Source organism: Polyergus mexicanus, unplaced genomic scaffold (assembly GCF_030449975.1).
Source record: "Polyergus mexicanus isolate NDT 795.1 unplaced genomic scaffold, iyPolMexi1.0 SCAF_26, whole genome shotgun sequence".
Lineage (NCBI taxonomy): Eukaryota > Metazoa > Arthropoda > Insecta > Hymenoptera > Formicidae > Polyergus > Polyergus mexicanus.
The window spans coordinates 4,413,273-4,426,277 of NW_027223346.1; the positions used below are offsets into that span (position 1 = coordinate 4,413,273).

A 13,005-nucleotide genomic window follows, 5' to 3' on the forward strand; every position below is an offset into this window, starting at 1 on the left:
GTAGAGATATATTCACATTTCAACAAATATCAATTATTTGCAAACACATATATTTTTAAGTGCCTCTATACATCAAACTGCAAATAAAAATTTGATATACTTAATTAATTACGCTATATAACTTACAGAATACAACTACAAAATATAATTCCGCACGATAAAATTAATTTTTTGCTAATTCACAAGCGAAACGCACAAGTGAAACAAAAGTAATTACATATATAAGATCTGTGGGAAATATCTCTAAATATGTGAAACCTCAAAATCTAAACTATAATTATCCAAAAGACAAGTATTTCAAAATTTGACTTTATGCCATTTTCGGAATGGTTCAGACCAGCTCCTTTATAAGCATTCCTAACTTAAATTGTGAAATCTCTAATCAATGTGTGACATTTTGAAGTGCATTCATCATACATGGTACATCGAAACGGAAATGAAAATTGTTTTACGACAAGCCTACATACATAGAACTATGCATATGTATATGGGACATCCTAAGAAATGCTGTAATCAGTTACAGAAACATATTCCTTTAATACATTTTTATTGACTTCTCCCCTTATTTGAAACTAAAATCATTATTAATAATTATCTTCTAGTGGCAACTTCTCCTTTTCTTTTATTAAAAAAAAAAAAATTGCATTCTATTTGTGAAGAAACCACAAATTAATATGATAAAAATAAGAAATTCATTAGTTTTATATATATATGTGTGTGTATCTTAAGAAAAATGTTTTAAAGTTTCGAACAATCGAACTGTTGATTAAGTTGTCAATATAGAATTCATTGAAAGAATATGTCGTTGTTACCGATTTACATCGATTTCTCTGGAGCAGTCGGTATATACATGGATATGTGGAAAAAAGAGAATATCACTTGAATGTTAACCAAATCGACGAAGAGCTGCTGCAGCATTCGAGATCAACTTGTCACGCTAATCTTATGGCTACGACCAAGAAAACCACGATCGATTCGATTGCGTGGGCGATTTTGCCGTCGGCGTAGTTGGCGCGGCTGAAGAGGGTGAGGTTGGTGTGTCGGGCTGCCTCTCGTTGAGCTGATTCCTTAATCTGACCTTCTCGTTCGTTTCGGTCTGCATCTTCTGCTCATACTGTCGCACGTTCTCCAAGCTCATGTCATACCATTCATCGATCCAGGCAAAGGCTTGTCTGTGGCCCAGCAATAGGATGTCCCTTATACACTAAAATTGTGGAAAATCAATGTATAATAGTGAATATCATACTTTTTTAAATGTTGCAAGCGTTCTGTATGCAAATTGAGCCAAACATTAATATATATCATTTAATATCTTTTAGATAATCACGACCCTATTCAGATTCGACGCTTTTATATGAAAATAACATTACTAAAATGTAAGGTAAGCAAATAACTAACTAGATAAGCTTACTCTATGTATGAAATCCTCTACTCGCGTTTGCATCCCCCACACTTCGAACGATGCGTGAACTAATTTGTACGAACACATTATAGGTTGTGTCGTATCTCTCCAACCTTCAACCAGAGGGCCACGTCCTGTTCGTTTTGATTGGAAAAACTTTGGATCCTGTTACGAATTAAAATAAGTATCTCATTTAAAATAAAGCGTTAAAAATTAAATATGAGTGATTTCATATTGTGTAAGCTTACTTCTTCTTCTTTGTAATGTTTTGCAGAAATCTCGTCGTATGCAATATCCACAAAATCAACCTCCCGATGAATTAATTCAATGGGCGACAATCCTAAGCACTACAAATTTAGTAACAGTAATAGAATTATTATTATTACTAATAACATTATATATTAATTACAATCTTAATTAATACATCACAATAAAAGATGTAATATGAGAGAAATGCAATATGTTACTTACATTCTCTGTGGAACCATTGTTGTCTTCATATCGAGTGTTTATTGCTATGTGAAATTTTGGTAAAAAGGAACACTGGAAAAGAAAAATTTAAAAATAAAATTTAGGAAATTTTCTAACAATTCTTATACTAAATATTACTCACAGTGTATTCTGCAGTCATCAAGAACAAATATGCAAGAAAAAGAACAATGTTAATAAAGCTCAATTTCTTTTTATTGAAAAAAGTGTAAAATTTGAATATCATTAATATTTTCATCAATATTTTTAAATATCTTTAAATAAAGTATATATTTTGTATATAAAATTAATATTTATTAGGAAAAGCATCTACTATGAAACTTGATAAAAAAATCAATAATACAGTGTGCTATATAAATAAAACAGCATACCTGTAATAGTGAAAGGATAATAATTCCATGCTTTCTCCGTCACATAAAATACACGAGGTAAGATAGACTGTATCCAGTAAGGGAGTTTACTACAAGAAAAAAAAAAGCATTATTGAGTAAGTGTCTTAAGAAAAATGAAAAGCTATTATAATCTTTAAGCTATATATATATATATATATATGTATTTCACAATATATTATATAAAAAAAAAAGTTTACCTTGAGAGATGGATCCTTTTTTCAGTGTATTGACCCTTTCCGTGAACAGGATCTTCACAAGCGGTATTTTCTACCACTTCTACTCCCTCATCGTTATCAGATTGTTCGTGGCTATGTCTGGCAATCATATATAACTGACCAATGCGATACTAAAATAAAATTGATTGATTAGTTCAGACAGAAATTTTTAAAAAGATTGTCTTGCAAAAAAAGAATTAATACATAAGTGCATAAATATAATAATAATTTTCAGGTAAATAGATAATCTTATTATCTGGATACATTATTAGATAACTAAATAATGTATGAAAAGACTACCTCTTCCGTGGTGAGCGGCATACATATGCGATATTCTTTCGTGAGAACCATTCTTAATTATTTAAATACTTAACAATTAATCACAGCAATATTAACTGACTTTATATTTGCGAATATCTTCGCTGAATGATCGTGTAAAAAATCAACTTTGCGATTTGATTTTCAGCGTCTAATCAGCGTCTGATCGTAAACAATCCGAGGTGATGGGTGAAGTTTGCTGCTACGCGAATAGATTGATCGATGAGCAGACCGGCAATCTGCGAGAGAAAAAGTTCCTTCTCGACAATTGGCCACAACGTGACCAAGATTAGGCAAATCGGTGACAATTTCACGTGTTACGTGTACAAAAATCGTGCGGACAACAAATTAATACGATGTGCAGATAACATTGCCGCGCTGGTGCAACATGCGATGGTGAAGCGGGAAAAGGATAAGAAGCGGCGAGAGTGCAGCTGCGAGGTATCAAGGAAGGAATACGGGCGTAAGATCGCCGATAATCAATGCCAATGGCCTACGAAGCATTATGGCACGAGTACATGCAGATGCCCGTGGTGACGCGGGCTTACACCACAGCTTGTGTCATCACGACTCTTGCCGTGGTATTTAACTTGTTTTTTTTTTTCCTCTTCTCTGTCTCCCTTTTTAATTACGTATGAAGTTCCACGTATAGAACTCGTCCTCTTATATGTATTTTCAATCCGGAGTCCCTTGATTTTTAGATTCCTAAATTCTTGAGATACTTCTTGGCCCTTATTTTTTTTCAGACCTTTAATTTCTCGCAGTTTTAGATCTACGTTTGTAAGATTTATAAATCTCTGATATCTTTGTATGAGATCATTAAATCTTATATGTTTAATAATTTAATCTATATCAGCGTAATCCCTTTGCCGTTTTTATATTCAATAATTATATAAAAAAGATAATAACTAGTGGAAACTCTATAAAAATAAATACTTTATAAAAATAAAATAAGATTTCTATAATATTTATAAACAACTTTAGTTAAATGAATAATAAACTTAATTAATTAACAATATAATGCATTGAAATATATTTATATATGAATGAAATATATTTGAACTTAACTATTCTAAATATTTTAGCAATTGGACTTGGTGTCTCCATTTCAATTATATTTCAATCCTATTCTTATTGTGGAACAGTACCAGGTATGAAAATGCAGATATGCAAATAGCAATGCAAAATACTTGATTTCATTATATAACATAGTCCAAAAGTCATACTGTTAAGGAAAAACTTATATATGTAGATTTTTTTCTATTTTGTTGTATTATATATTGCAACAGTTTATATGTATAGCGTTTAATTATTTTAACAATTATTGATAGTTTAGAATTATATTAATGACCAATACTCATTCTTTAAGAAACATCATTTTGAATTATTGCAGATATGGCGGTTAATAACAACATTCTTGTTTTTCGGGAATATTGGGTTCAACCTACTGTTCAATATGATATTCACATATCGATATTGCCGTATGTTGGAAGAAGGATCTTTTCGCAGGAGAACAGCTGATTTTGTAATGATGTTTATTTTTGGCGGAATATGCATGATCGTATCCTTGGAAAAATATATCGCTTATTATAATTAATAATATTGTTACTCAGATATTCAGATTGTATCGTTAAAAATTTTTTTATCCCTTATTAATATTATTCCTTAACTATCTACAGACTTTTGCATTCTTTGTCAATCTGCTGTTCCTAGGACATGCATTCACGATAATGTTAGTGTATGTATGGTCGCGACGAAATCCTTTTGTCAGGATGAACTTCTTCGGACTTTTAAATTTTCAAGTAGGTCCTACTTTCTTTTATATGTTGACTTAGATTTTATCCTTGTACCTTATCATCATTTATCCTTTTATGATTATTGTGATTTATATTAAATATAACTAGTTATTATACATTATTATTTTATTGTATTAGATAAATAATTTGTCTCTAATGATTACTAATATTACTGCTACTGATATTTTTTCATATTTTACAGGCTCCATATTTACCATGGGTATTGCTAGGGTTCTCTGTATTGCTTGGTAATACAATATGGGTCGATCTTGTTGGAATGGCAGTAGGGCATACTTATTATTTCGCAGAGGATGTATTCCCGCGGTTAAGAGGCGGTTTTCGGATTTTAAAAACTCCACAAATACTGTAAGTGCTACAATTTACAATTATGCAAAATTAAGGTTAGAATCAAAATAAAAATTCTTAACATTAAATAAATTACAGTTCTCCCTCTCTTTGCAAACTTAATTAATAAAATTATCAATCGGAAAATTTTTCTTATTGAAAAAAGATGTAGAATTGACTAATACTAGATAACAAATGTAAGATCATATGTTATATATAATCTCTTTCCTCCTCTATAGTAAGACTTTGTTCGACGCACATCCTGAAGATCCGGATTATATGCCGCCGCCGGAAGACAGACCAGGTGGCTTCAATTGGGGACAGGAAGCCAATGTGCAGTGATCAAAACATTCAATAATTTTCTTCCTAATACTGTTTCTTATGTCAAATTACCTAAGAACATTACGGAAGCGTGCATCCCCATCGTTGTTCCTTCATCTTTAGAGTTATTAATAACTTGATATTTGGATTTGTGTATGCAAAGACGCATAATGAAATGACAAGGATAATATGCAAGATGTTTATAAAAGAAATGTAAAGGATAATATACAAGATATATATATTAGAAAGATCCCAGCTGTTTTCTTCAATTGAGGAATTGTCCAATAAAAGGTGATAATCTTTCTTTAATCAAATTAATCTTCGGGAGAGAGTTGACTCCAAACTTTTCAAGGAATTTGTAAACGAGAAAAAGCATACAAATTCTTATATATCCTATATATAGATGAGAGCTGGAGATATGTACGTAAAACGAAATCAACGAGCTATTATTATTTTCTTTAAATTCTGTACATGCACTTTCATATATATGTTCTTCATTATTCGTTTTTGCACACAAAATCTAGTTTATATCGATATTAACTCTTTGGAAGCCAAACGTTGCGCTTCTAGCATTATTGCAAAAAATATAATGGATTAAATTGATTTATTTAAACAGTACAAGCAGAATTATATATTTTGTTTTATCTGAGAAGATTATTCTGTAATTAATTTGAAATCTATGAATCCAATTGTAAAAATAGTAATTTTAATTGTTATTATGTAGATATATACAATATGTACAGACTGTTTATATATGATTCTAATGTCGTGTATGGTAACATATTTCATTCTAACATAGAGTAGTAAAATTTTCGCAGATTTATATCTGAATTCTGCAATTCAATAGAAGTAGTAGTTTCACATGCACGCAAGTGCAATTGAATTGGCATTCCGAAGGTTAAATCTATATATCGCGAATATATACTTCCAGTTTTATGCATGGAAGTCGTAATTTTTCACACTCGCGAATTAATTAGTTTTACTATATCGAGAATGTCATTTTTGTAAGAGCGATATGTGCGATCGATGGTAATTTTGTGATACATTCATCGTGCTCATAGTTCTTGCAAGTATCAATGGAAGAGAGAAGGAGAGAGAGAGAAAGAAAGAAAATGCCATTGTGCAAGGGAGACTATTTTAAAGTGTATTAAAGCATTTATTTATATTTATTAATATAGTGAAGTGTAATCTAGGCAACATCTACAAAGTACAAATCGTTAAATATAAACTAAAGAAGTAATATAATATATACACACCTTCCCACATTTTGTTCATACATGTATATTATGTACTGTGTGAATATAATGGAGATTTGCATTGATTATAATTAATAATTGTCGCTTGTTCTTTGCATTGTGGGAATAATGGAAAAGTAATGGTTTTTTCTTTTTTTTGTCACGATCAATTTATTGTTTAATGTTAATAAATGTTATAACAAATTTTACATATCATTCTCCTCTTAAAAATTCTTTAATGAAAGAAAAAGAAAAATATAATTGTAAAAGAGATGAATCTTTAAAATGGTGTATTCTTCAATTCTAATACAACTTTGATCAATGTTTTTTTTTAGTTGGAAAGTAGACATTACTTTGCCATGTGTAATTAATAACTAACTTTGATATAACTTTTTCTGTGATCCTTGTAAATGTTATGCGCAATGATATTCTAATCTAAGCTAAACAAACATGAATTTTTAATGCAGCTTGCCTCTAAATATCAATGTGAATTTATTCTGCAGTATACTGGTTTAGAAAAAAAAAAGGGAATTCAAACACCCGATTGTGACCGTTGTAATCGCGATTTCTAAAATTCTTTAAATATTTTATTTTTCTTCGAATTCTAGATTTAAATTATGAAATTCGAATTTCTTTTAGATTTGCCTATATTTCTCTTTTCTTATATTTTTGGCTTTCAGGGTCCTAGGATGCTTATCATTTGCATGATTTATTCCTTTGATTCTTAACTTTATGGATTTCCATATCTTTATATTAAATTTTTAACTAGATAAATATTTAATATATATCTTATATTTCTATCTAATTTTGATATGAATGTTATGGTTTTGGATTTTTGAATTGTTAATCCTGGGATTCCTGGCCTCTTATTAGACATTAACATATTGTCATTCCGACAATCGATGTAATTAATGATAATTACATCTTTAATAATTTCTTGTTAGGATGCATTTGTATTAATTCTTTCAGTATCTTATTAAATATACAAAACTCATAAAATGTTTTTTCAATTTTGATTCGTCTGATTCTTAAGTATTTTTTTTAGCCAAAGGTTATAACCAAAGAAAGCGACAAATTTACTGTCAATTAATATGGGATAAATGGTATATAAAAATGCTGAAAGGGTGAATCGACAAATGCATCCACAATCGCCAAAGAGTACGTTAATAATTATCAAAGAGCTGTAAAGAAATTAATAATAATGAATAGAAAATAAGAAATGATTTTATAAAACCATTTATTTCGATTTAAATAATAAATGATTAAAATTATATATACATATATACATATATACATATACAATATATATATATATGTATATATATATATATATAGGATTGATATAATGATGTATAACTAAATACATATACGCAATGACATGAACTATAATACAATGATTATCGGGAGTCTATTGTACACTTGTCGCTTATTGTTTTATCATATCGCCACCGTTGCTAAAAGCACCGTGATGTCGTCCGGTTTACCACCTAAAAATTTTGATATCTGTTTTTGCACGCTCTTTTTCTCATCAAGCATTCTTAATTTAAATTTAGCATTTATTAATTTATTAATTCATTAGCGGATCAAGTTCTAATATAAAAATAGTAGTCATAATAAAAAAAAAATAAATTGTGCAATTAAGATTTAATTATAAAAAAAAATTATTATTATTGTTGCATATTAAAAATTTAGCTTATAGCTTCCCAGGCTGCTTTTATAAAGTAATTTCTCTGTTTATACTAATGCGAAGCTGCTTGAAATAGGATATAAATGAAATATATAATATAGTTTTCTCTTTGCATACCTATTGCATCAATTCCATTCTCTCGGGCACTTTGAGCAAACGGAGACATGAAGGCGTCATCAAAGGCCAAACGACGCGCCATCCACGCTATCGTGTTAGCGACACACTGGATTTTTGTCGGGTCCCTCTCGCCCTCGATTTTCTGCATCTCGGTGACTAACAATTGGTCAGGCACATTGTCGAATACTCCGTCGGTTGCCAAAAGGATTACATCGCCATCCTCGACGCCGAAACTCGAAGTGTCAGCAGATTCTGGACTAAAAAAAAGAAGAAAAGGGAAGATTATTATTTTCTCTACAGTAATCATGGTATCATAAATGTAAATATTATTGCATGCGATTAAATATGTAGTTAAAATATAACATATAAAAAATGAGATCTACCTGTCGCGAAGTACCATATCAGAGTGTCCTGGAGGAGGAAGCGACAACTGGAAGGGAGTGTTGAAATAATGTTGTTGTTCCGAGGAGCGATGCACCACTTCTCCCCTTCGCACGACTACAAAGCCGCTATCTCCTATATTAGCTGCATAAATGCTGCTTGTCTCTTTATTAAGAACTATTACACATGCCGTGCTGCTTCCTAAAAAAGATATTAACGATCAGAAATCAATTTCGGAGCAATATTTTCAATTATGTATTGTGAATCAATTTTGACATTTTTTTTTATTTATCTGTTTGCTTACCTAGTATTGGTTGTTTATTTTCTAATAATTCATAATAACTACGCGCTAATAAGCCAGCTGGTTCTGTAGGTCTGAATCTACCCATAGAGACTAGCCTCTCGCAAGTCCTCATCAGAAAATTAGAAAATTCTCCTGGATCAATTCCATAATGTCGCCATCCCCCAACACCATCAGCTACACCTGGAAAAATATAATTTGAAAATAATCAGAATTAAATGTATATAATAGCACTTTATGTAATATTATCTCAATAATACTAGTTAATTTTATACTTTCACATAATAAAATGTGATTCGAAAGAGAAGAGAGAATATAGTGATATATATAAATAATTATATGAAAAAGAAGAGCATATGATTTTAGAACAATTCAAAGTTTATTCTAAAAAAATATATTCCAAAATATATATTTTACATTGAATTTTGAATTTTACTCTTTTCAACTGTATTCTTTGTACTTTCTTGCATTTTTTTCTCTTTCTTTTCTAGATTGTCTTTTCTTTCCCTTTTTCTAAAGGCTGAATATATGACTATTTTATTTTATTTTATTTTTTTTTGAATGTAGCAAACGCAGTTGAAAGAAACAGATCTATTTGAGTTTTCTGGTGTGAAAATATATTTAAAATTTAGACGGGTAGTGAAAAATTTAGCAATTTAAAAATTCCACATTGTCTCCAATAATGACACATTTCTTGTTTATTCAAAACTAAAGTATAAGTCTGTTCTTTTCAGATGCATTTAACTTTTAATTTTCTATAATCAAAGTAAAGCGATATAATCAGGATTTGAAGGAAGATGGAAAGAAAAAGAAAACATTTATACAAAAATACACAAACTAGCCAAAGGGAATAGATTTATAAGATCCTCTCAGCAGTGCTATTTGACGTTTTTTGCATTTGAAACAGATACACAGGTATTCGAAGAAAGAGAGAGAGAGAGAGAGAGAGAGAGAGAGAGAAAAGGGACAAACGTCAAGGGAAAATATAGTGAAAGTCTAAGGAAGGATAGGACAAACTTTTACTGAGTCGGAGAGGATATAATCGCGAAACGTCGTGCCTCACCTATGACTTCGGCCGTCCTGAACTTGGCGGTGAACCAGGCGTCGTCGCCGAATTGGCCTTTGCGTGTTCGGCTCCGGGCAAGCTCCTTCGGGAAGCCGCACACGGCGGAGATGAGCGAGGCCTCGCGGCGCCTGCTGCTGCTCGCGATGACCGCGTTCGGTTGCTGCTCGGTACCGCACGAGGTGCTACAGCTCGCGATGCCGTTCCAGAGCGCGCGCGACAGCAGCCGTCCGGTCCAATAGATGGATTGCATCGCGCGAAATGATATTAACCGAATGTCGCGCTCACCAAAAGCACGCGACTAGCATCGGAGAGATCGACATTACAACGCGCATTCTTACTCGTTTTCTTTTCGTTTTCCTCGATTGTCCCACAATAGACGGCTCTTAAAGCCGTCTCGACGGCATCCTCTCTTTCTCTCTTTTTACACACTCTATTCAGACTTGTGATCGAGGGAGTCGTACGATAAAAAGTTCACCACGATCGCGATCCTCAGACTTATTGCTCATACACCTCACACCACACTGAATCCACTGAATTACATGGGGTACGCGATAGGGTTGGCGTTGACGATCGACTTGGTACGCGGTCACGTGGCGCGCTGGCGTCGAGACCGATTAGACTTTGCATTTAGGCTCGTTTTACGCAAGTGGAATTTATGAGAGAAATCATAAAAGCTTATCCAAATGATCCTATAAACGCTTATCGACACCTATTCAAACAGATTTGTATAAAAATCAATAAAAATCACGCATTTAATAAATAAATTTTTCTAAGCCTATATTTTTTATGCGCTTTTATGTAAGTTCGTTCGAAAAGTCTTAAAATTTTGATTAATGATACTAATTTTAAACAATGTTACTTCAGAGAGAAGCTTGACAGGGATCACGCCGCCGTTTTTCATAAAACGCTTTTTCTAGCTAATACAGTATATAACGTCAATTGGATCTATTTTTGATGCCACGATAAAACGGCCGGTTGACGTATATCCGTGCTAGATCAAAATGGCGGAGAAATATTATGGATTTATTATTTTATTAGCTACGTGTGATGTTTTGTCATTCTAATATCAGAGAGAAGACTTCTTTCTGCTAATATATACTACGGACAGCGATAATAAATCAAATAAAAAAATTTTGCCAATTATGTAATATTGGGTGCTTTTTAACAAGAAGTTTGTTCGCGTTGCTTGAAATTTCCAAAAATTTTTGCGCTTAAAACAAGATAAATATATATTCGGATGTTGAAGAGAGTGAAAGCAAAGATGCTGAGTACAAAAAGTTCAAGCAACGCGAATAAACCTAGACAAATGAGACACAGAGAGACACAGTCACCCGATTGGCTGTCAAATAGGGAATTTTTAAAATCTCGAAAATTTTTCTATTTGATAGCCAATCGTATGATATTGTGTTTATGTACTTTCTTGCTCAAATGTCTAGTATTTTTTTCCTAGAAAGTTTCCAATTTTACCTTCTCAGTTTCTCATCTAGAGATATTGCACACGATCTATGGTTGTGATGGCCAGTGTTGGCGGAATTAACCACGAATTAACATATGCATATGTGCACGTGTAATGTGCCCGGTCACTTTATTATTTCGACGTTTCTGTAATTTTAATAATGTGACAGATTCTCTCAGCTGAACGATTTGTTTTTGAACTTGAAGCTATTTTCCACAGTTTTTTTTCAGGTTCAAAAATGAGCACGATTCTGGAAAAAATCGCCTCCATCGAGGCTGAGGTAACCCATTATTCTGCAAATCGCAACGAGATTCGTTGCAATCTACAATGTTATCATTCACGATTATTTCCTCCCCCAGATGGCCCGTACCCAGAAGAACAAGGCCACTTCTGGGCACTTGGGTCTGCTGAAAGCGAAACTAGCCAAGCTTAGGCGCGAGTTAATTACTCCCAAGGGTGGCGGCGGGGGTGGTGAGCAGGGTTTCGAGGTTGCCAAGACCGGTGATGCTCGTATCGGCTTTGTCGGTGAGTTTCTCGTATTTTTGTTGATATTTTATGATCTATGTAACAGCTGCATTATAATGTTATGTCAATCTGACAGTCTCTCTCTCTCTCTCTTCATACTCTACAATTACATCTTGGAGGATATAACAAACATTCATAGATTACACATGACAGTATTTTACGTTTTATCTTGTACATGATTTTATATAAGAATTAAATTTTTATAGGCTTTCCATCTGTTGGAAAATCCACGCTGTTGAGTACGCTTGCTGGCGTGTATTCTGAGGTAGCTGAGTATGAGTTTACAACACTCACGACTGTTCCTGGTTGCATAAAATACAAAGGAGCAAAGATACAGGTAATCCAAAATATAACCTTGGTTATTATTAAGAAATATTTGGTTTTATGTTCTGTACAATGGTTTATAAATATTTTTGGGGTTAATTGGGGTTAGAATTGGGATTCATCATTTGTATACAGAAATAAAATCAAGTTAAGATTGTAACAGAATGCATCTTGCAGCTGTTAGATCTTCCAGGTATTATAGAAGGTGCAAAGGATGGTAAGGGACGTGGACGACAAGTTATCGCTGTAAGTACTCTGCGTTGATACCACTGCTTTCTGGATGTGCTCAAACCGCTCGGGCACAAAAGGTTAATTGAGCATGAATTGGAAGGTTTCGGCTTGCGATTGAACAAACAACCACCAAATATAACTTTCAAAAAGAAGGACAAGGGTGGTATCAATCTGCAAACCATGGTAAGAAAATGATCTGTTGAGAGAATAATCAATTAATATAAATAATTTATATGGCATAAAAAAACTACTATAAGATGCTATTGTGCTTGTTCATAGTGTCCACAAACCGAACTCGATTATGACACAGTAAGAATGATTTTGTCAGAATATAAAATCAGCAATGCAGATATCACGTTAAGGTACGACGCTACCTCTAGTACTCTGCGTTGATACCACTGCTT

General features: G+C 32.5%; 4 protein-coding genes across 4 annotated transcripts in view; 2 read left to right on the plus strand and 2 right to left on the minus strand.

The window, feature by feature from the left end:
• Positions 1 to 49: 49 nt before the first annotated feature.
• Positions 50 to 3,331, minus strand: Rdgbbeta (cytoplasmic phosphatidylinositol transfer protein 1). The gene is made up of 8 exons (XM_070313966.1): positions 2,799 to 3,331; positions 2,481 to 2,629; positions 2,263 to 2,351; positions 2,016 to 2,023; positions 1,874 to 1,945; positions 1,651 to 1,749; positions 1,412 to 1,567; positions 50 to 1,204 (listed from the first exon to the last, which is right to left on the minus strand). Exons 1-8 carry the CDS (start codon positions 2,847 to 2,849, stop codon positions 950 to 952), a joined length of 879 nt encoding a protein of 292 aa, XP_070170067.1. The 5' UTR covers positions 2,850 to 3,331; the 3' UTR covers positions 50 to 949.
• On the plus strand, positions 3,075 to 8,203 carry Der-2 (Derlin 2). Its single transcript, XM_070313967.1, has 6 exons — positions 3,075 to 3,397; positions 3,902 to 3,967; positions 4,210 to 4,377; positions 4,496 to 4,618; positions 4,815 to 4,978; positions 5,197 to 8,203. The coding sequence occupies exons 1-6, from the start codon at positions 3,299 to 3,301 to the stop codon at positions 5,297 to 5,299; spliced, it is 723 nt and encodes a 240-aa protein (XP_070170068.1). The 5' UTR covers positions 3,075 to 3,298; the 3' UTR covers positions 5,300 to 8,203.
• LOC138943276 (protein phosphatase PTC7 homolog) lies at positions 6,341 to 10,358 on the minus strand. The gene is made up of 5 exons (XM_070313968.1): positions 10,063 to 10,358; positions 9,003 to 9,182; positions 8,701 to 8,899; positions 8,318 to 8,574; positions 6,341 to 8,000 (listed from the first exon to the last, which is right to left on the minus strand). The coding sequence occupies exons 1-5, from the start codon at positions 10,313 to 10,315 to the stop codon at positions 7,951 to 7,953; spliced, it is 939 nt and encodes a 312-aa protein (XP_070170069.1). The 5' UTR covers positions 10,316 to 10,358; the 3' UTR covers positions 6,341 to 7,950.
• Positions 10,359 to 11,574: 1,216 nt separating this feature from the next.
• The window catches only part of 128up (GTP-binding protein 128up), a 2,285-nt gene continuing 854 nt past the window's right edge, over positions 11,575 to 13,005 (plus strand). Inside the window, 5 exon segments of the mRNA XM_070313970.1 lie at positions 11,575 to 11,801; positions 11,881 to 12,046; positions 12,253 to 12,383; positions 12,548 to 12,784; positions 12,881 to 12,989. Of these exon segments, the coding sequence (XP_070170071.1) occupies positions 11,760 to 11,801; positions 11,881 to 12,046; positions 12,253 to 12,383; positions 12,548 to 12,784; positions 12,881 to 12,989 (685 nt within the window). The 5' untranslated portion in view covers positions 11,575 to 11,759.